This window comes from Pimephales promelas, chromosome 20, assembly GCF_988280905.1.
Source record: "Pimephales promelas chromosome 20, fPimPro1.hap1.1, whole genome shotgun sequence".
In the NCBI taxonomy this organism is placed as follows: Eukaryota; Metazoa; Chordata; class Actinopteri; order Cypriniformes; family Leuciscidae; genus Pimephales; species Pimephales promelas.
In genome coordinates this window covers 7880204-7904233 of record NC_142788.1, presented here as the reverse complement: position 1 = coordinate 7904233, position 24030 = coordinate 7880204, and the positions used below count along the sequence as shown (strand labels likewise).

The 24030-nt window shown below is 43.6% G+C and overlaps 1 protein-coding gene across 1 annotated transcript; it reads right to left on the bottom strand.

The window, feature by feature from the left end:
- Positions 1-724: 724 nt before the first annotated feature.
- On the bottom strand, positions 725-23517 carry LOC120473955 (cadherin-like protein 26). Its single transcript, XM_039664040.2, has 11 exons — positions 23291-23517; positions 21714-21836; positions 21434-21580; positions 20572-20695; positions 20308-20486; positions 19971-20102; positions 16354-16536; positions 14549-14939; positions 6413-6634; positions 1519-1617; positions 725-1338 (listed from the first exon to the last, which is right to left on the bottom strand). The coding sequence occupies exons 1-11, from the start codon at positions 23441-23443 to the stop codon at positions 1331-1333; spliced, it is 1761 nt and encodes a 586-aa protein (XP_039519974.2). The 5' UTR covers positions 23444-23517; the 3' UTR covers positions 725-1330.
- Between the last annotated feature and the right edge of the window lie 513 nt (positions 23518-24030).

Here is a 24030-nt window from a genome sequence, read left to right as displayed (position 1 = left end):
TCTCTTCCACTACACATAGGCTACTTTCGTGTATGTCCCATGGGTCCTGTTTTTATTTAACCTTTTCTTTTTTTTTGTTGTTGTTGTTGGAAAGAAGGTTTCAAATGTGCCTATTAGGTTTTCACTTAGCAAGAGAAAACAGCCATTCACTCCACAAATGTTTATTTTCACCTCAGAATAAAAAGATTAAAGGTGTACAAATGTTCATGACAGTTCTGAGGGAAAAATACAGGATATGTAAATTCAAATTAGTTTTCTGAAAAATTAGCCCTAAGATTTGTTGAGAAACTTATTTTCTCCCCAAAAAACGAATGGTTAAATGACCAAAATCTTGAGTTGTCTAAAACGTCCACAGGGCCAACATACATAGTTGAAGAAGCAAATAATTATAACAAATGGTTGACTATATTATTTAAAATTTCTCACTACATCCTAGGCTACCAACAATGAAGATTTGATACTAATTTACCAAGTCATGTCTGTCAGAGAGAATGTTTACTATGCGAATATTGCTTGATTGCCCTACTGGATTATGGTCTTCTGGTGATATGATTCTTATGAATGCACGTTCTGTCAGTTTTTAGAAGATTAATAAGACATTAATTTTTCCTTTCTTTTGGTGTGTAGGACCATCATGTGGAAAAGTCCAGCAGGGACAAATAAGGCCAACAGCATCGATTATCTATGAATGTTTATGTGTACAATATGTGCACCACACCGCAGATGTTGTATTTCCATGTATGAAATTTTAATGGTAACATATTCTTTTTATTTTAGCACAATAAATAAAGACAATGAATTAAAAAAAACAATAACCACAAAACATGAACAATCTCTCACTTGTATAAAATGTCTTAAACATCCGTGTACGAATACCCGATCGATCAGAAAGTGTTAAGGGCTGTTTATGCATTTCTCAACTTTTATCTGCATGTATATAATAATTTGACACACATAATACATATTCATTCACTTTTCATGCATATTCGTTCACAGAATTCAACCAGCATTCACTTAATGCAGAATAAGTCTCTTTCAATCTATTCCTGAAGTCACTTTCAATCTATTCACTTCACTTTGTGCATTTAGAACAAACACAATCAAAAGCAACCCTGCTTTTTCATTCACAGTGCAAAATCAAGCAGTCCGACATGCACTGCATTGATGAAAAAAAAAAGGAATCCTTCAAAAATATATATTTTTTTATCCTTCACTTATCACAGAAAATTAGGTGACATACTGAAGTCTGGTAGCCTTTTAATTCCAGCTCTGGCTCGTGGAGTTCACATGGAGGTAAGATGCTGATCCTGGTTAACCACAAGCCTTGGGTTCATAACACTGCGTAGTTTGGACCAGAAATTGAAATTGCCCAGTTTAAGATCTAGTTCTCCAATATGCTCTTTCAGAAAATTAAAGTCAAACATCATGTCATATCAAATTAAGATATTCAAATAACTAATACTGCCAAAATAGATGAAAATGGTAGCTGACTAAAGTAGCAAGTTAATGTGTGCTTACCATCAGGACTTTTGGGGATGTCAAGCATGTTCATGGATTGTTGCGAGCAAAAATAATTATTTGCACTGCATCTGATATGGAACGCCATTAACACCATCCCTTTGCATTTGAAATCACAAAACACACATACATGATTGATTATTAGGTGCACATGCACTACCGTTCAAATAGAAATCTTTTGTAACATTATGAATGTCTTGACTGTAACTTTGATCAATTTAAGAAATTCTTGCTAAATAAAAGTATTAATTAATTAAAAAAAACTTTTGAATGGTATATTTGTACACAAATTATATCATCACCATTTAAAAGTGAAGTGTGTACTGTTTGTGACATTAAAATACTTCCTCTGGTATCAGTTTAATATGCATGCTTAGACAGCTTGCATAATGCATAATTAAAATGTTTGGATGAACTACAAACGAATCTTTTCCGAGTCAATTCATTCGTTTCGTTTTTTGAATGAACCAAATGACTCGGAAAAAGATTTGTTCATTTTGATGAACGAGTTCGAACAGGAGAGTCACAAACGTGCATCACAGAACAGAGCAAGGCCAAATAAGAAAACCAAGTGATGTGATGATGTGGTATCATAATGACACTCTCATCGCTGAAATCACTTGAGATCAGAGTAAGATCTGTACAGATGAACAGTGTAAAGAGAGATTCAGAGTCCGAGATTTGAGCTTATAAAACTTAAACTTTGTTATTTATTTATTAAATGGGCAATCGTTTCGCTTGATAAAACCCTTATTCATCGTCTGGAATCGTTTAAAGCCCTTTGAACAGTTTGCAGTTTGTACTGAAAGTCTCTTTTGGACCTTGAACCATTTGCTTTCCAATGAAGCGCATTAAATGGAGAAAATGCTGGAATGTTTTCATCAAAAACCTTAATTTCTTTTCTACTGAAGAAAGAATGACATGGACATCTTGGATGACATGGGGGTGAGTAAATTATCAGCAAAAGTTTTTTCAAAAGTGAACTACTCCTTTAAACTGCAATTCATTGAGTGGCCGCTTGAGGCTGGCTGCAAAAGAGAGTCAAATCTTTATCTCCCCCATGTTAAAATGTCTAACATCACAGCAGAAAAGAACATGTTTACAGCCTGGTGGCAAATAGTTGTTTTGATCTATGTATAATTTTGCCCTTCAAGACGACTGTGAGGGGGGTGAATTTTTTTACAACTCATCCGTTTAAATTATATTAAGGCTTAAAGTTCTGTATAATTAAGGGCGTTGCCACTTGAGTGACAGGTGGATTGCTGCTGCTTTCACTACTAGTCGTTTGTCTGCTGTCTGTAGCGTGACCCTCAGCCGTGTTTGTGCTTTTTTCTGGGATTATTTCTTACAAGTTTTATACCTTCACCCATGCACACCATTGGATTCCGTCGTTCTCGATTATGGAGAGAACAACCAGCGCTGTACTTCCAATTGTTTCCCTCGCATGCGCTAATGGATGTCTGACAATTTCAGTGCTTTCTGTCCGTCCATGCAATTGAGTGCCGAAGTGATCACATCACTTTGTAGGACAACTCGGAAGCTAGCGGCGCATGGGTTCCCTCGATCGAAAAGCAATGCATTTTCCCCATAGACTTTTGGAAAATCGCAAAAAATAACATCTGTGTTTAACAAAGAGTTGTGACCCTTACACGTTTTGTCTATAAAGATAATCTTTACAATTTAATCCAAAATGTATACATTTGTAATGATTTTACATTTTGAATATACATTTTTTTTTTAAAAACACATGCAGACACAATAAGATTTAAAAAAACACAAGCAGGTTATAACTGTGTGTTCTATGTCAGATCAAAACGGGAACATATTTAGAGGCTCTGTTCACCACAGACCTTATTATTTCAGGCGATTTAGCAAAAACCCATTCAAAAATCCCATAGACTGTAGAGCGAGGGAACTGGTAGTGCTAAAATGCTAACTCACTTCCGCGTTTTGGCCTACAGAGTGACATCGTAACTTCGACACACCCTTGACTGAGCGCGGATTTCTAGTGCACTTGAACTGCCGTTGAAAGGCCTGAAACGCATTGAAGATCTCCCTAACAAGGTACTTAGGAACCCTAGCTTGTGTAATGTTCTACATTGTTTATGTCGTATATGTTTTCAGGATGGTATTATACCATCTGTGTGGAATCGATCAATTATCAAACCTATCCCGAAATCTATAAAAGATGACCTTAGAGTCCCGCTGAATTATAGAGGGATTAGTTTGATTAGTACAGTCTATAAAATTTACTCAGGAGTCCTTAACAACATATTTAATGCTTTTTGGAGGCTTATGGGGGATTAGTAGATGAACAGAATGGTTTTAGGAAAAACAGGTCCTGTATTGATTATATTTATGTGCTATCCTCGGTGGTGACCCAGATAGCAAACTGACACTGAAATCAACGTGGAAATATGACATCGAAACAACGTTGATCTGACATTGTTTTGCTCATCGAATTAACGTTGAACCAATGTCAGTCGCGTCATTCTTTCAAAACTAACGGAAAATCAACTTGAAATCAACGGTTGTTTCAACGTTATGAAAGAAAACCAATTTTCGATTTCATTTAGCTTTGAAGAATGCCACGTCTGACGTTGGTTCAACGTTAATTCGATTAGCAAATCAACGTTGTTTCAATGTCATGAGAGACGTCGTTTCCACCTTGATTCAATGTTAGTTTGCTGTCTGGGGAGAGCTTGGATGGGGGTAAAAGTACTTTTGCCTGCTTCGTTGACTTCAAAAAGGCGTTTGATTGTGTTAACCGAGACCTTTTATTGTTTAAATTACTTTCATTTGGTATTAATGGGAAATTTTATAATGCTATAAAACTCCTTTACAGAGACCCCATTGCTTGTGTACAAATAAATAATTTGAGAACGGATTGGTTCCCAACACCTTTTGGGGTGAAGCAAAAGCCTTACCTGTTTGCTTTCTATATAATTGATTTAGCTCAAGAAATTAAGCAGAGAAATCTGGGTGTGCAAATTGAGGACATGAATCTAAGTATTCTGCTTTACGCAGATGACATTGTTTTGATAGCTGAAAATAAAGTAAATTTACAAAATATGTTAAATATTTTGAGTTCCTGGTGTAGGAAATGGCGTCTTACTATTAATAATGAAAAAAACACAAGTTGTTCAGTTTAGGGAAAAAAAGTGAATTACAGAGTACTCATACATTTCAGTTTGGGCCTGTGTCTTTAAAATATACTTGTCAGTATAAATACCTTGGTTTTGATGAAAATATGAAGTTTACAGAGGGAAGGAAAATACTAGCAGAGTCTGCTGGAAGGGCATTAGGTTCTGTGTTGAGCAAAATGAAACTATGTACAGATCTTGGTTTTTCGACATTTACACAACTTTATAAATCTTTGGTTGACTCAGTTTTGTTTTATACTGCAGGAGTTTGAAGAGGTTTTTGATTGTAACTCTGTTCAAAATCGTGCTTTAAGATGTTTTCTTGGGGTACATAAATATGCAGCGAAGGTAGCTGTGAATGGAGATGCAGGATGGGATCCATGTATTGTAAAACAAAGGTGTGAAATGGTGCGATTATGGAACCGTCTTGTTAGTCTGCCTGAGGAAAGGCTAACCAAGAAAATCTTTAATTGGGACAGAGCAAATCATCACCCCTGGTCTGGAGAAGTTTTGACAATATTGTCTGTGTCTGACTTGCATTTAAGTTACTATAATAAGCTCCAATGAAACATAAAGGTTGTCAGACAAAGACTGTATGAAAATATGAAAATCAGTGGAAACGAGATATATGGAAGAAGCCAAAACTTTTTTTTGTTACAGAACCTTATATTTTCCTTAATTTAAAGAGAAGGCAGAGGTCTCTCTGTGCGCAATTGAGAACTAATACTGTACCTTAGCTCTGGCAGTGGAAGTGGGTCGATTTAAAGGTATACCTGAACATTTACGTTTGTGTGAATTCTGTGATCTCAAGGTTGTGGAAGATGAATTTCACTTTGTTTTTTTTATTGTCCTTTATATTACGATTGAAGGAACTCTCTTTTTGAATTAGTTCAGTTAAAAAATCCTGATATATTTTGGAACTATGAAGGGGAGATTTTGTGCTGGCTGTTTGATAATCATGTTTTTGCTTTGGCAAAATTTATAGAAAAATCCTGGTGTTTACGGCAAAGTATTCTGTATCCCGTATGATAAGTCATCTTTATTTGTGTGTATACTTATTTTTGTGGGTTAGTTATGCTATGTTTCAGACTCCGTCTTATATTACGTGGCTATTTTGGTGATATGTGTGAAGCTGTAGTGTCTAATAAGCCCATGAGGGCTAGCCACCATAAAAGGTGTTTGACACTTAAATAAACAAATCAATCAATCAATCAAACAATCAAAATTAACTTCTGAGGTAATATCTTTGGTTTGACCCATCTGAGAAATTGAGAGGTGAGGTAATATATTTTTAACTAAAAGAATAATAATCCGTCACGATACACATTGTCGACTGCTTGTATGTTGTGAGAAATGTGTGTGATCTGTGTTGTACTGTTGTATACATGCTCTTAACTAATTGCCCCTTGTGGGATTAATAAAGTTGATAAAAAAGTAAATAGTCTCACTTTTACATAATATTTTGAAGGGCAAAAACATGAACTTTAACTATATTGGTTTTACTTCTTCAATTAGCTGTAACTTTAGCCCGAGGCCAGTAGCATATAGCATTATTTAGCACCTCAGCTCCACCCTCGTCCTGCCTCTTTGCCCATTTTATTTGATCCGGTAGTGACGAGAGGTAATGCGCTGCCAAGATGGCGATGGCCGGCCCCGCCCACCTTAGGCTTCAAAAATGCTCTTCAGAAACCTCACGGATACTACGTCCATATGTTTTTTACAGTCTATGGTGTGAACCTGAGCTCTCTCACCCAGCAGCAGCAGGAGGCCGAGGATCATGGCAGCGACGGCAGAGGCGCTCAGCTGTGACTCTGGCAGTCCTCTGAGCACATGGCAGTCTGCAGAATCACAGTCACACACACGAACCGAGAGGCTCTGGAGTGAAACCCGGCCTCGGCTGTCGGAGATCTTCAGGATGAGTTCATGATCGCCCGCACGTACAGCGCTCTCTTTGATCAGTCTCACAGTTGTGCCTGGGAGGAAATCAGAACATGCTTTACACTGGAAAATGAACATGGTACATGGTATACAATGTTACGGTAATAATTCAGTGTTATGCTATCTTTGTGCCATTTTTTCTTGTGAGAAAACAGGTACATGGGTTGCTATAGAGAGCATTAGTGATTGCCCACTTTTTCAGCTGCGTTATTTTTTTCCATTCATTTTTTACATAGGGATTTTTTTTTTTTTTTTAAAAGGCTTTGTTAAAGAGTGAAACCCATGAATCAAGCCAACCAGCAACGAGGTGAATCACAACACTACAATAATAATAATTCATTACATTTATATAGCGCTTTTACATGGAATTTTCACATGATGATGCGACGGTGTATTGGGCAGCCATATTGTGTCAGATCGCCCAGCACACACCAGCTACCGGTGGAGAGGAGACAGAGTGATGAAGCCAATCAGTAAATGAGGACGATTAGGAGGTCATGATGGACAGAGGCCAAGGGGAAAATTTGGCCAGGATGCTGGGGTTACACCCCTACTCGTTCGAAGGACAAAAAATGGGATTTTTTTATGACCACAGAGAGTCAGGACTTGGTATAATGGCTCATCCGAAGGACGGTGGTCTTTGATGGTGTAGTGTCCCTGTCACTATATTGGGGTGTTAGAACCATAGGTTAGAACCCACACAGACCACAGGGTGAGCGCCCCCTCCTGGCTTCACTAACAGCTCTTCCAGCTTCAACCTTTCCCCAGGAGTCTCCCATCCAGGTACTGAGTAGCTTCAGTGAGTGACCAGTCTTGGGCTACAGGGTAATATGGCTGCTGGTCAAAAAAGTATTTGAAGTATCTAAGTATTTGAAGTATAAAAATGTATTTATATCTACAAAACTGTGTACTTAACAAGTTTCTTTAGGGAAAGAACGTCTCGGTTACGTATGTAACCCTCGTTCCCTGAGTAGGGAACGGAGACGTTACGTCAGAAGTGACGGAGATTGGGGGTTTCGCATAGAAAGCCAATCCTCTTCGAGTATTTAAACACGAGCCAATGGCATGCAATGCCTTGGGGCTGCGGAAATTTGCATAGCGTACTCCGCCCTACTCCGTGAGTATAAAAGGAGGAAGTGAACGCAACCGCAGTATGTCTTCGCTGAGGAGCCAAGACTGAACTCGGCGTCTACCCAGCGATACAGCAGAAGTGGCAAGGAGACGTAACGTCTCCGTTCCCTACTCAGGGAACGAGGGTTACATACGTAACCGAGACGTTCCCTTTCGTAGTCACTTCGAGTTACGTCAGAAGTGACGGAGATTGGGGGTCTGTGCCATCACGCCATCTTCAAGCTGTCTTCCAGTGCCCTGCGAAAGTCTGGACCCCCGAGCCTTACCTCTTTTTTTTTTTTTGGGGGGGGGGATCCGACTCTGACACAGGATTACCAAGGTACACTGGGAAACATATCCCGGAAGGGACATGCTACCAGCTGCCTACCGAAGGGAGGACTTACGAATACACATATGGCCACATAGGAACACATATGGAACACTGGAGTACCAACCGTAGGTGGCTACTAATTTCAACTCCAGGGGTGGCAGATGGCTTGCCAAGGGAAGACACATGCTCAGAGAGGCTTACAGTGGATAATACACATGAGACGGTTACCATGGGGAACCGTGCGCATGGAGGCACCTAGCCAGCATCCAGAGCAACAGCAGTGGTGCCCGCATCGTCGGTGCTGGAGGACTCAAGACTTCAATGGAAGAACTGAGGAAATATCGCACTTATCCAGTCCGGGGAGTGGAGTGGCGAGCAAGCGAAGACACCTGAGCGGATCCAGAACTGGCCGAAACGAGTACGTGAGAGGATACCGGCTCAATTCGCAGATTATAGAATCTGGCGAAGGTGTTGGGTGTCGCCCAGCCTGCAGCTCTGCAGATGTCTGTTAGCGAGGCGCCGTGCGCTAAAGCCCAAGAGGAGGCTACACTCCGAGTGGAATGGGCCGTCACACCAAGGGGGCACGGAAGGCCTTGCTGCTGGTAAGACAAAGCAATGGCATCCACTATCCAGTGGGACAGCCGTTGCTTTGAGAGAGCCCTTCCCTTCTGGCTCCCCCCATGACAGACAAAGAGCTGGTCTGAGGTCCTGAACACTGCGTTCTGTCGACATAGGTGCGGAGAGCACGTACCGGACAGAGCAGTGCCAAGGCTGGGTCTGCCTCCTCCAGGGGCAGCGCTTGCAGGTTCACCACCAGGTCCCGGAGGGGAGTGGTAGGAACCTTGGGCATATATCCAGGCCGGGGTCTCAGGAATACGTGAGAGTAAGCCGGCCCGAACTCCAGGCACACTTCGTCAACAGAGAGTGCGTGCAGGTCCCTTACTCTCCTGATGGAGACCAATGCAATCAGGAGTGCTGTCACATAGGACAGGGCAAAAACTCTACCGACTGCAAAGGCTCCAGGGGAGGCCTCTGCAGAGCACCCAGGTCTACTGAGAGGTCCCCAGAGGGCAGGAGGGGAGGGAGGCGGATTTAGCCCCCTCACTCCCCTCAGGAACCTGATGACCAGGTCATGCTTCCCATAGACTTACCTTTCACTGCATCATGAGACGCGGCAATGGCCGCGACATAAATCCAAAGGGTGGAGGGCGACAGCCTACGCTCCAACCCCTCTTGCAGGAAGGAAGCACGACTCCGATCGAACATCTCCGGGGGTCTTCTCAGCGAGAAGAACACCAATTGACGAAGAGGTTCCACTTCAACGCATAAAGGTGTCTCGTGGACGACGCTCTTGCGGAAGTGATGGTTGCCGCCACCGCAGGTGGCAGCGAACTCAAACCTGCCTCGTCCCGTCCTGGAGCCACACGTGCAGCCTCCAAGATCGGGATGAGGGTGCCACAGAGTGCCCCGTCTCTGAGAGAGTAGGTCCGGTCTCAGAGGAATAGGCCAAGGAGGTGTTGTCGCGAGGAGCATGAGTTCGGAGAACCACGTCTTGGTGGGCCAGTAGGGGGCTACCAGCAAGACCTGCTCCTCGTCCTCCTTGATCTTGCACAACACCCGTGCAAGGAGGCTCACTGGGGGAACGCACACTTGCATGGGCCCCGTGGCCAGCTGTGCGCCAGCGCATCCGAGCCGAGAGAGCCGCGGGTCAGAGAATAAACTGGGCGCAGTGGGACGAGTCCCGAGAGGCGAACAGGTCTATCTGTGCCTCCCCGAACTGGTCACAAATCAGCTGGACCGACTGGGGAAGGAGTCGCCATTCGCCGGAGATGGGACGGGCCCGGGACAGCTCGTCGGCTGCCCGGTTCCGGTCTCCAGGAATGTAACTGCACGAAGGGACCTCAGGTGCTTCTGACCCCATATCAAGAGGTGGCGGGCGAGCTGCGACAACCGGCGCGAGCGTAGACCCCCCCTGGTGGTTGATGTACGCTACTGCCGTAGTGTTGTCTGAGCGGACAAGCACATGCTGGCCCTAGAGCACGCTCGGAAGCGGTGCCGGGCGAGCCGTACTGCCAACAGCTCGAGGCAATTGATGTGCATGAGGCGCTGGGCTCCTGTCCAGGAACCGGCGGCTGCATGCCCATTGCACATGGCACCCCAACCCGTGGTAGACGCATCCGTGGAGACAACGAGATGCCTGGAAACTCGCTGAATAGGGACCTTGTCCGTAAAAAGCTGAGGTTCGATCACGGGAAGAAGGTTCGGCGGCACGTCGGAGTCACTGGAACTCGGAGCGAGCCGCGATGCCATGCCCACCTCGGGACTCGATCGCGAAGCCACAGCTGAAGCGGTCTCATATGAAGCAAACCGAGTGGCGTACCGCGGATGCCATATGCCCCAGGAGCCTCTGAAATAGTTTCAGTGGAACCGCACTCTTGCCCTCGAACTGTCGAAGACAAGCCAGCAGTGAGTGCGCGCGCTCGTTCGTGAGCTGCGCGGACATGGCGACCGAGTCTATCTCCATGCCGAGAAAAGAGATCCTCTGCACGGGGCAAAGTTTGCTCTTTTCCCGGTTGACCCGAAGGCCCAGACGGGCTAGGTGCCGTAGCACCAGGTCTCTGTGTTCGCAAACCTGAGCTCGAGAGTGTGCTAGTATCAGCCAGTCGTCGAGATAGTTCAGGATGCGAACCCCGTGTTCGCGAAGGGGAACAAGGGCTGCCTCGACGATCTTCGTGAAGACGCGAGGGGACAGAGCTAACCCGAATGGGAGAACGGCGTACTGGTATGCCTGGCCCTCGAAGGCAACCGAAGAAACGGTCTGTGTCGAGGGAGAATGGAGACATGGAAGTACGCGTCCTTCAGGTCGATCGCTGCAAACCAATCCTGATATCGAACACATTCGAAAATGCGTTTGGCCGTGAGCATTTTGAACGGTAGTCGATGGAGAGAACGGTTCAAAATGCGCAGGTCCAGGATCGGTCGTAACCCACCGGTCTTTTTTTTTTTTTTGGGGGGACAATGAAGTAGGGGCTGTAAAGCCCGGACCTCACTTCGGCTGGAGGGACCGTCTCGATTGCACCCTTCGCCAGCAGGGTCGCAATCTCCGCTCTCAAGACTGGGGCATTGCCACCAACCATCGTGGAGCGAACTCCCCTGAAGCGGGGAAGAGACCGTGCGAACTGAATCGCGTAGCCGAATCTGATCGTTCTGATGACCCAGTGGGAACCCCGGGAAGCGCTAGCCAGGCTTCCAGGAAGTGAGCCAACGGGGTCATGCGAACCACAGACGTCCCCCCGGAGGGGCAGCGAGGCGGGTCGACCGGCATGCGTGCAGGAGTTACCCCGTCCGGATGCACCGTCGAAACCCGCTCCCCGACAGAAGAGACCAGGGAAGGCAGAGCGTTCCACGGGGGTCTGTTCTGCCGGGGGTCTGGCGACAGAGGGGGAAGGGATTGGCGTAGCCCGGGGACGACACACGCACCCTTCCGCGCCCTCCGAGACAGAGAGGAATGAACGGGGCGACGCACTGGACGTCGTGCGCGCTCATTCCAGTCTGTGTGCTCAATGACAGTGTCAGCTTTTCCTCAACCAGCTCAGGGAGCTAGCTAGAACAAAAGATTCTCCACCGGCCCTCCACCGGGGAAGGAGGGGCCCTGCCACCGCCTCCTGAGAAAAACCATGACACTATCACTGAGCGGCCCGCCTCAGGAACATCGCTTCGCCTGGCGTCTAGCGGGGCACGCGGCCTGAGGGGGGGGCTCTTTTCTTGGGACGCTTACCTGTGGCCTCCTCCGCGACGCGAACCGGCTGAAGGCTGCTGCTGGGGCCGCGTGGGAGGGAAGGGAGCCGCAGGGGGGCGTCCTCGGCGGCGAGCTGGCGGAGGCGTCCGAGCCGACGGCTGGTTGGAGGCAGCAGCTGGCCGTCGGGGCAGAGAAACCGCCTTCGTCTGCTCCTAGGCGGTCGAGAAGTGCTGGGCAAAGTCCTGGACCGCACCGCCGAACATTATGATGCTCCTGGACCACAGCGGTGGGCATCACCTGACCAAGGGAGCGAGCGACCGCCTCCGTGACCCGTTTAAGGACAAGGTAGGCGGCAGGCTCGCAGCTCGCTTGGTCCGTCACCTCCTCGTGCACATTCCTGAGCAGCTAGCTTTGTAGGTGCTCATCATATGCAGGGCGGAGGCTGCCTGTCCCGCCGCTCTACAGAATCGCGCCGCCATAGACGACGAGAATCCATAGGCTTTGGAGGGGCATCTGAGAGCAACCGCCGGTTGACCGGGGGAGCCCCAGCGTACCCACAGACAGCCGCATCGCCGAGGGGAGGAAGGGCGGGGAACTAAGCACGCCTTTTTTTTATTTATTTTTTTTTTTTTATTTATTTATTTTTTAGTGCGTGTCAGTTCCGCATGCAACTCGGGGAAAAAAGGAAATTGGGGTTGGCCGTGGCCGTAAGGCGGCAGCGTTTCCCAAAAACCAATTATTCAGCCGCGAGAGATCGGGATGGGGCGGAGTTCCACCCCCACCCGATGCTCACGGACGCCCGAGACAGCACGGCCATCATCGCGGGATCAGACACGGCGGCGCTGACGCTCCCGAGGGAGGCAACGCGGCCGCATCCTCACTTCCCGAGGAGTCAAGCCCGCCTAGTGATGCTGTGATCGACATCGCATCATCATCTGGAGCGCTGCCCGAAGCAGCCGGTGCCACCGAAGAAGCAACCGACTGAATCGAACTAACACTCGCTGGCTCTCGCACTGAGGCGGGAGGTGTGGCCCGAGGAATCGTCGGGGCTTTATCCCACACCATCACCGTAAAATCACCAGGTCCCCGGGTCGACGGGCCCCCTATGGAGGAAACCGATCGAGCGGGGGGGACCGGGACTCTCACTCAAGTGAGATCATTGAGTCTCGACCTCAGTGTAGAGATGGTCATGTTCCCACAGAAGGAACATGAGTCATCCACGAACGCTGCTGCTGCATGCTGAAATGCCCAGGCATACAAAGCAGCGATCGTGACCATCAGATGACGACAGAAATCAACCACACCCAGAAGAACACGGGCGAACCGTCTTTAAAAAGACGTGCGCGTGCAGCTCTTTCAATGAGAGGAGGAAATTCACTCTTTCAGCGCTGAAGCGACCAGGGAGAAGCGCAAAGTCTGGCAGACCACTGCTCAGATCGCAGGCGATGCAGAATCTCGCTGGGTACCGCCGTCACACCAACACTGAAGAGGACGCTCGTCTCGAAGAGTCTTGAACAGTGCTTTCAGGAGTGAAGAGGTTCTCTTGGCTCCGAAGCGAAAACATACTGCGGTTGCGTTCACTTCCTCCTTTTATACTCACGGAGTAGGGCGGAGTACGCTATGCAAATTTCCGCAGCCCCAAGGCATTGCATGCCATTGGCTCGTGTTTAAATACTCGAAGAGGATTGGCTTTCTATGCGAAACCCCCAATCTCCGTCACTTCTGACGTAACTCGAAGTGACTACGAAAGGGAACTACAATCCCATGTAAATAATGGAAATTTATTTCCATTATTTACTTTTAAATTGAGTAAATAATTGAAAAACAATTGCGTTTGTAGAAATTATATATATATATATATATATATATATATATATATATATATATATATATATATATATATATATATATATATACACTGTATACTAGGGGTGGAAATCACAGGATACCTCACGATATGATACGATAAAATCACCACGATACAGCAATTCTGTTATTATCTATATATTGCTAGACAATCCTATAATAATACATCACAATATCTAACTGTGATTATGAGCGAAAACCTGCACTTAAACTTTTCACAGGCAAAGTCCAAACTGTTAGAAAACAGCACAAAAACTTTTCCAGTCTGTAAATTAAACTAAACACTTTAAGTAAATTAAACATTTTCAATGAGATCAGGGCGATGACTTTCTGTGCACTTTACTTTTACCAGGCAGTTCTTGTATATCGTGTACTCTTTGTCTATTTTGTTTTTCTCCCATCAATGGTATAAAAGCCGAAATGGGTCCAGATTTTGGACTTAAACATCTATTATTTTATTCACCGCAGTCCACAATCCCATAAAAAAAACTATTTTTCTTAGGCTAGTTAACTTACGTTTCCCTCCTTCACGTGTTGAGCGCCACCTCGAGGAGCCATGAAGTAGTGAAGCTGGGAGCGGGGAAATCTATTTAGAGCGCCTTATTTTATTAATTAAAATATCGAAATTTGGCAACAGAGAATCGATTATCTTATATTGCATGGAGAAGGAGAACGTTAAATCGCCCTATCGCTACTTTGTCCCATCCCTAATATACATAGTTAAAGAGCTCCTTTGCCACAGTTTGCTTGTTGTGACTGATTTCTGGTGATTTCATGCACAGAATCATGGGTAATGGCATATTTCACCATGAATTCAGTTGTTAAACATGATTATTTAAATGAACAAACTAGAATTATTGCGCTTTATTACAATTTTAAACAAGATGAGTATTTTTCTGATACCATAGTCAGAATGAAGCCTCCATTGCCCCTCAACATCCCCCATCAGCTCAAAGTGGACTGACGGGGCGTACAGGTCCGGGTCCACAGCTGTGATCTTAGTATTCTTCTGAGACAGACACATTGCCAATTTGTTGGCCTCCAGGATCGGTCCAGCCTCCAGTCTCTCCACATGTTTCACCATCTTCAAAAACACTGAAGGCTCACTGATGTCATCTTTCTTAATTTTGGTGATGAGAAGGGATGCTGATGTGGACCTGGAGTTTCCTCTGGAGTATTGTACATTCCACAGTCCGTGTTTGGGACGTCCTGTGACTCTACAGTAGAAGAAGGGCTCCTCGTTCTCCACAATGACAGTCAGGCTCAAGTTGGACCATTCTTCATATTTCAAAGGCTGTGTTGGGGGTCACATAATTGAAATAAAATATTTTAAGCATTCAAAAACATGTTTTGTGCCAACCCAGTTACATTCAAAATATTTTGGGGTTTACTGGGACACATAAAATACCAAAACACATTATTTACAGGTAGAACTCCTGTAGCTACTTTGGTAAAGTGAAAATGAAACTGCACAAAAATGATCACAGTGATAGTTAAAACGGAGCTTGACGGCCCTTGTGAAAAAGACAACACTTATTACAGAAATAATATACTGTAAATTAATATACTTGAAATGTAAGTGTATATAAATATACTTATTAATATTTAAATTTATATTAGATGCAACTATTTGATGTTATACTTTTTGACCCACTTTAGTTGGAATAAAGTACATTGATATATGTAATTTAATTATTTCTGTGTAATTGTTTCTGAAATATGGTTAAAGTTACTGCTGAATGAAATGACAAGCATTTATTGTAAACTAAAATATACTTTACTGTCATTTATATTGACACTGGTATGTGATGTTTTTTTAAATATATTTGTAATTACACTCTGTAGTAATGAAGTTGCAGTTATTACATTAAAATATATGAACTTTAAATGTGCTTCAACGTTAGTCAACATCACAATAAGTGCACTCATTTCCTAAAACACTGATTTAAAATGTACTTTAAAGTAAAACCTTTAATTAGACTTTATTACAAAGTGCACTTGAAAAAAACATACATCAAAGTGCTCTTAACTGTGCATTTAAACAGCCTTTTATTTCATTGATATACTATCTCAAGAGTTTTAAAATATATACTGTTTGTGTTCAGATTTAAAGTGACCACAAGTGCACATTCAAAACAATTAAGCACACTTTTTTCACATGGGCAGGATGATAAAAAATAGTTTAAGACGTATTTTTTTCTGGAAAAAAAAGACATTCCAAGAAAGGTGTATTTGTAGTACTATCATTTTTAAAGGAGAAAATGCCATGGCATAACAGGGTTGAAATAAAAGTGTAGGGATGAAGACAAATTTTGACAAAGAATTTCACCTAGAACTACACAGAGAACGAACGCAAGGTATTCATTTTGATAAAAGAAAAATCTAAGCTGATTTTTTCAATTTAATTGAACCAATTAAAATATAATGGTGATAGATTGCAAACAGGCTGATTTTCCACCTTTAAAAAAAACATTAAAAAAATTATTGTGTTGGTGAGTGATAATGACAACAAGTGAGAAAATGCACACCAAATAGACCCTGTAATAATCTTTTTGGTTCAGGTGCATAGAGCCAAAAAATAAAAAGGTCAGTTGTGCACACTGGATCCAGACTAGAAATGGTCTAGGAACATTATTTTATTTTATTTAAAAAAAAGTGCAATTGGGACACAAATGTTTTTCCTGACAATGAGCCAAATCCAGTCTTACCTCCGAGACGGTTACGACTCCATCATTGGTGTCCGGCTCAGTCTGAATCTTGAAGTGCTGTGCTTCCTCACCATGGAGAGAGTATCGTGCTCTCCACGCTGCAGATCCTCTGCTGTCTCTATCCGTCACCTGCAGTCGGCAAACAGGTTCTCCGCTGTCCTGCGCTCTCACCCGTGAAGGAGCCTGTGGGACAGTCATCAAACATATTCATATCTTAGCAATGCATTCTCACCCCAAGGCATCACCTTTGACCATGCTTCAATATTTGACGCTTTAGGCGCCCTTTAGCGTCAGTTACATGACGCGATCCTACGGCGTCATCTAACTGACGCTAAAGGAAAGCGTCAGTTAGATGACGCGGGTAGGTTTAGGTCTGGGGTATGGGTAGGGTTACACGCGATCCTAGGGCGTCATCTAACTGACGCTAAAGGGCACCTAAAGCGTCATATATTGAAGCATGGTAAAAATGGCTTCCCAGTTAGGTGACGCCTTGGGGTGAGAATCTTAGTGGCTATATTGGTACTCGACTCGGTAAGAGTCTAAGGGACTGTTCGTTATTTATTTAAGGGGCCACCGGAGGAGATTTGAGATCTGTAGTCAAAAAAGACTTGACCCTCCCTCGCCAGCAATATTTTTTTCTATCACCCTCCAAAATGATTGTGAAAAAATGTATTGATTACTTCTGTACTGGTTTGCGCTTGGCAAAGATGTTCAGATAGCCATAAAACGACTAAACTCCTGCTTTCTCATCTTACTAGGGCTGTAACGATAGACCAAACCTACAATTCGGTTCGTATCACGAGTTTTGATTTGAAGTTTAAAAAAAAAAAAAATCGTGTGTTCTGTGCTGATGCAGTGGTTTATGTAACATGCAATTTTGCGCTCAAGTTTTCAAGGCATTTTGTGCATAGTAAAACATATCTGCAACATTTATCAAGTTCACTCATAATTGTGCATGCATTTATTAATCATTATGATACTAAAATCATAACAAAGTAGTATGCTTCCCTTTCAATAGTCCAAATTCACGGCCATTTTCGTCTTTCTTCTGTGGATTTCATCAGCTCCTGATTGATCGAAATTCAGATAGATCGACAAACCGGCTCATTCAACCGCACAGCGCACACACCTCACAAATTCAAGCCTACAGCTTAGATTTACTCACTAACACTGTTCTGGAAATGCAATAAGAATGGAAACTAAAATATGGTCGTATCGTGCTTGTCACGAAGTGATTTTGTGTGTTTTCGTTATTAGTTATTACCCGTCTCTTATTTATCCCAGGTGTTTCTCATTTCTCACGCCCCCTTGTTATCTTGTCTAGCTCGTTTGTCCTTGATTATTTAAGCCCTGTGTTTCTGCCCTGTCTTGGTTGGTTGCTTGAATTTATGTGTGTTACGTTGGTGCTTTCATGATTCTCGAGTCCTGCTTCTAGTCTTGTGTCTTGTTGCTAGTTTGTTAATAAAGCTACACTGCGTTTGGACCCAGCCTCAGCTCTGTTTCTCCGCACAACGTCACAGAACAACCAACCTCAAGATGGGTCCAGCAGTCGTCAGCAACCGGGCTATGATAGAATACCTGTCGTCAGTCTTGCAAGAGGGCCAGTCTGTCCAAAGGTACGCGAAGGAGTTCCTGACCCTTTGCCATCTGGGAGCGCTAGATGATATCCAGCTCATGGGCCTGTTTCTGAATGGGCTGGATTATGAGATCGCTCGATGGATGCCGCGGGACCTTACCAACTGGACTCTTGACAGGTATATCGCTCAGGCTTGTTCCTTGGAAGACCTCTTCTCTACTACGCGCTTATTCTACTCGACACCTGCCGAGTGTACTTTACCCGCGAAGCCCTCGTCGTCTTCACCGCTGGTTCACGTCAGCCACGACGAGCCCGCGCTTCACGTGCGCATTAACGAGACCGATCTGCCGGAACTTATCCCACCCGAGCCAGCGTTTCACGTCAGCCCAGCCGAACCCGCAATTCACGTGAGCCCTGCGAGGGAATCTCCTGTTCAAGTGAGTGAATCTTCAGTTCAAGTGAGCGCTGCATCTCCAGTTCAAGTGAGCGCTGAATCTCCAGTTCAAATGAGCGCTGAATCTCCTGTTCAAGTGAGCGCTGAATCTCCAGTTCAAGTGAGCGCTGAATCTCCTGTTCAAGTGACCGCTGAATCTCCAGTTCAAGTGAGCGCTAAATCTCCTGTTCAAGTGAGCGCTGAATCTCCAGTTCAAGTGAGTGAGTTGTCCAGCCCTGTGACGCGCCGCCGCAGGAGGAGAAGGAGGACTCGTTCGGTTCGCCAGGCCCCGGTGAGCGTGTCCAGACTCCTCGCCCTGCCGGCCCCGCCTCTGCGCCTCGCCCTGCCGGTCCCGCCTCTGCGCCTCACTCTGCCGGCCCCGCCTCTGCGCCTCGCTCTGCCGGCCCCGCCTCTGCGCCTCGCTCTGCCTGCACCCTTCAAGCTCCGGGAGGCCTTTCCTGTACCCGTTCACCACCCAGAGGCTCCTCCCGTGAATTTCCCCAAGTATTTTTTTGGGGGGGGCAGTAGGTACTCTGTGGGGGCCATGGAGGTGATCCTGACATGGACCTCTGAGTCTGTGAGGGCCATGGAGGCGAGGCTGTCATGGACCATGTCTGAGTCTGCTCCGCCAAAGTCTGCTCCGCCCTGGCCTCTGCCTCGTCCTGCTCCGCCCTGGCCTCTGCCTCGTCCTGCTCCGCCCTGGCCTCTGCCTCGTCCTGCTCCGCCCTGGCCTCTGCCTCGTCCTGCTCCGCCCTGGCCTCTGCCTCGTCCTGCTCCGCCCTGGCCTCCGCCTCGTCCTGCTCCGCCTTGGTCTCCGGCCCAGTCTGGTATGCCCATGCTCTGCGGCCCAGGCCCGCCTTGGCTACCTCCTGGTCCTGTTCCCCTGCACGGGCCTGGCCCTCCGTCCCTCCCCCAAGACTGTCTCTGCTTCACCGCCCTCCTGAACTTTTTGTTGTTTGTATGGGCGTCGGGAGCCGCCCATAGGGGGGAGGCTATGTCACGAAGTGATTTTGTGTGTTTTCGTTATTAGTTATTGCCCGTCTCTTATTTATCCCAGGTGTTTCTCATTTCTCACGCCCCCTTGTTATCTTGTCTAGCTCGTTTGTCCTTGATTATTTAAGCCCTGTGTTTCTGCCCTGTCTTGGTTGGTTGCTTGAATTTATGTGTGTTACGTTGGTGCTTTCATGATTCTCGAGTCCTGCTTCTAGTCTTGTGTCTTGTTGCTAGTTTGTTAATAAAGCTACACTGTGTTTGGACCCAGCCTCAGCTCTGTTTCTTCGCATAACGTCACAGTGCTACAGCGCACATTATTTTTCTGATGCACCGAGAGAGCTACATGGAAAAAATATGCACCAAACAAGCCACTTTGAAATTTACCTGTTTTGATGAATACAAAAGTTGGGTGACCCTCCCCTATGGACTAAAAAAAGTTGGATGACCCTCCCCTCATCAAAGAATAAAAAGACATGACCCTCCCCTATTTTCCTCCGTTGGACCTTTCCATAAATACCGAACGGTCCCTAAACAACCCTCTTAAAACAAGTCAAACTGCATAACTTGACTGCAATTGACAATAACATCTGAAAGCTTTAAACGTGGTTGACTTACTGTTGCCCCAGTGAATTCTGGTATATGGTTGTTTTTGTCGATAATATTGAGTATCACAGTGCTTGTACTGGAGAGTTGCACCTTCTCCCCATGGTCCTTTGCTTCAACCAGAATAGTGTATTTGTTGGTCTCCTACAATGAAACAAGCATAGTAAAGTTGAATACTAAAAGTTTGGACATGCCTGATTGGCCTTATGCATCACATGATCTTTGACCTTTTGATACCATAAGGCTATTATTAACTCCTTTAATACTGTTTATACGCACCCCAGAGCATGAATCTACGGTAAATAATCAATTACTTGTGCAACAGGAGAGAAACTGTGTATGATTATACCTCATAATCCAGGCATCCCTTGAAAGATATCTTCCCTATCATGTCTGCCTCAGGTTGATGAATGAAGAACTCGGTATTGGAGGTTTGGGGAGAGACTGAAACGATTCTCAGAGTAAACAACGAGTTCACTGAGCCTAACGGGTCATTGTCGGTTGCCAGTACTGTGACCAAATGCTCTCCTTCGGATAAGACAAAACAGAGATGATCAAGGGAAATGTGCAGCTAGTAAACCAGTTGGTTTAAACACATTTTGTGTATCAGTACCTTGTGGTGTGGATTCATCTATTGTGGTTTCATACACTTCGTGATTGAAAACAGGAGCGTGGTCATTGACATCCTGAATCTCAATGTCTATGGCAATGTTTGTGTTTTCATTAGTTAGTCTGATCTGCAAGTCAAAATAACAGTAAGTATTAATTAAATATTAAATGAATGAATTTAACAAGGCACATCACTATTGTTACGGACCTTTCACACCTATAATGATATCTATGAAGATAACTATAACAATGACTATATTAGCGTCCACAGCTGCTTGTCATCTGTTGCTTTAAATACTTGAGCTCGTTACAGCAGGATGGATTCTGATTGGCTGTCAATGTTTTTTATATTCTGAAAAGGACTGCAACAGTGCCGTTATCATTATAGTTGTGGACTCTGCTATTCTTAGAACTAGATCTAGTTTTCGTTTGAAAAACGGAGAATTAAAACGAATACGATCTCCGTCCACACCAGCGTTTTGTCTGCGTATTAGAATTGATCTCCGTCCACATTAAAACGACTGAAAACGCAGATCACGTGACCATTCACCAACACTGGGCATGCGCGCGCCGGTGTAAACAGTGGTTGGCGAATCAGGGAAGGACACGTCATGACTGATAACACCCAATCATAGAGCCGAGCGTGAGCCTCTGCGTCATCGTTTGTAAACTCCTCCGTTTTGTCTCGTCCACACTAAAACGCCCTCCGGAGATTCAAAACGTAAAACGCAGCTGCAGCGTTTCTAAACTTCTCCGTTTTAGGTCTTCGTTTTTCCCGTTTTAGTGTGGACGGGAGGTGCAAACATAGCAAAAGGTCTCCGTTTTTAAACAAAAACGCAGTAGTGTGGACGGGGCCTTAGACTTACTGTTAGCCTCCTATACTCCTCATAGTCAACTTTTCCAAGAGCATAAACCGATCCGTTGGAATTGACAGAGATAATTCCCTTGGGCTCTTTGTCAATGCCCTGTCCATGGATGAAGTATTCCTCCATTACTCTCTTCTCAGTATTTAACTAAGAGAAAAAAAGGTGTAAACATTCAAAGCACAAACTAAAAAGTTTGAAATCTGGGCTCATTAGTTGCTTATCAGTTGATACTTTGCGATAAAGTGGCTGATTACTACAGAAAGTGTCAAATATCACTTACATCTCCCAGTTTATATGGGAAAGGCCCAATATGCTCCTCTTCCATGGAGAGTGAATGCAGAACCCAGGCTCGCTTTTTGCGTATGTTTTGTTTGGATGCAGTTGCACACTGAATAAAGACACTCTGGAAAAGAAAATATTACACAAATTATTATTTCAAAATAATAATATTTTTTGGTCCCACTTTATATTAAGTGGCTTTAAGTACTATGTACTTACATTGAAATGAATAATTGCAATGGACTACATGTTTTTACACTGTACTTATATTTTAAAAATACAAGCATGTAATTACAGCTGTAACTATGTAATTACATCTGTAATTACACAGCTGACCCATCCCTTACACTTTAACCTACCCTTAAACCTACCCATACCACGACAACTTTCCCTAACCTTACCCTCAATAGCAGCAAAAGTGTTTTACAATACAACATGAGCACAATAAGTACATTATACTTATTTTTCAATGTAAGTACATAGTACTTAAATCCACTTAATATAAAGTGGGACCTATTTTTTATATATATAAAGTCATTACCTGTTAGCTAACCTGTTCAAGCGGTTGTGATGAAACTTAGCCAATAATTCGATTGTTTGTACAAGATTTGAACAAATTATTTGGAAAGCTTGTCTCAAATCATTTCATCATTCTTTCCATATCTTATAATCGTTACCAGTTTATAGTGCCCCCTATATCACGTAAGCATGTCTGAAATTGGGTTTTTATATTTAGTAACTAAAACCAAAACTACTGTATAGGCTTATATTTTTTTTGTAACTTTAAATAAAATGAATGTTAGCTTAAATAAAATAAAATATACGAAAACCAAAATCTATTTGCCAAGGCAAACATCTTTATTTTCATTTAGTAGGAAAATATATGAAGAGTTCAGATGCAAAAGCCTCTAAATGCCATTTGAAATTTTCTTCTAAAATGACAATTTTTATCAAGCTTGTATATTTAAGTTCATTAATTTCACTTAAATGGCAATTAAAAGGTAATCTTCATTGCCATTTAAGTGAAATTACTGAACTTAAATATACAAGCTTGATAAAAATGGTCATTTTAGAAGAAAATTTCAAATGGTATTTAGAGGCTTTTGCATCTGAACTCTTCATATAAAACTGAAATGAAAAATAAATACAAATACAGAGATTTTTTTAACTAATAAAAAAAACTAAAAAAAAGAACTAACTAAAATGTTATCTAAAATGAAAATGAAAACTTGACATATAAAAACAAAAAAACAATTAAAAATTTTACAGAAAACTATAATAGCCTATTGTATTTCAATGATACTAAATTAACACAGTTTTGAATTGTGTTGTTTTAAACTTTTAAATGATAAAATATGTAAATATCCAATAATTCAAGTAGAATAAAGCAGAAAAATACCTCTGCTTGAACATTATAAAACTAGTCAGAGTTATCTCTTTAAATCTATAGGTTTTCAGAGAAGTAAATTTAATATTAAGTAGGCCTATTAGTTTTTAGAAAATGCGTAAAAGATTTAATTTGATTGAAAACTGTGTTACTGAACTGAGAATATATTTAAAAATCACTTTGGTACTTACTACAACAAGGAAAACGATCACAACAGCCTTCATGTTAGCAGCGGGAATGGCCTGTCGCTCAGATCCAGGATCTTTTTGCTTAAGTTGTTCTAAGTACATGTGCGGCAAGTTGACTTTTAGTGCCTCTTTTAAAAGAGGGCAATTTAAAAACATTTCTCTGGAAATCCATTTGAAATAGCACCCTATTGTTGAAGTCCATTTCCAAGGAATGCTTTAACAGCCCAGAGATTCCTGAACTAAGAAAGCAAGAAATACGAGATGCTAGCCGTTCCGGTTTCAGTTAAATGGAAAATAAAAAAATGTTTATGCTGCGACTTGAGATAGCGAGGCCTACTATTCCAGTGTTCAATCAGCAGACAGCATGATTTATGGGAAATGAGATCAGCTTGTGCTTCAGTTTTGCTAGAAAACATTTATAGGTCATATCTTTTATGAACCTCTTTATATTATTCCAAGCAAATAAACCTGTCTTTGACATTTCTTTAACGACTTTAAAGAGTACAGAGTATACACCCAGATAGCAATTACACGTCAATTCAATGTCAGTTTGCACTTCTTACAGACGAGTGATTTTCTTTTCAATGAATTCTACAACATATGCATAGGTCACACCATAAATATTTTGGGTATGAGACCTCTGCATGTCAGAAGACACACACACACACACACACACACACACATACACAGACATTCATTAAACTCATGAGCCATTGCCAACTGTATAGTATATGATATGATAC

Excerpts from the sequence above, each read along its gene's own strand:
- LOC120473955 (XM_039664040.2), bottom strand. The coding sequence starts at position 23,443 with ATGTTTTTAAATTGCCCTCTTTTAAAAGAGGCACTAAAAGTCAACTTG. Across the intron at positions 20,103-20,307 it reads AGGGATGCCTGGATTATGAG|GAGACCAACAAATACACTAT; the intron begins GTATAATCATAC and ends GTTTCATTGTAG. Across the intron at positions 16,537-19,970 it reads CAGAATTCACTGGGGCAACA|GCTCCTTCACGGGTGAGAGC; the intron begins GTAAGTCAACCA and ends ACTGTCCCACAG.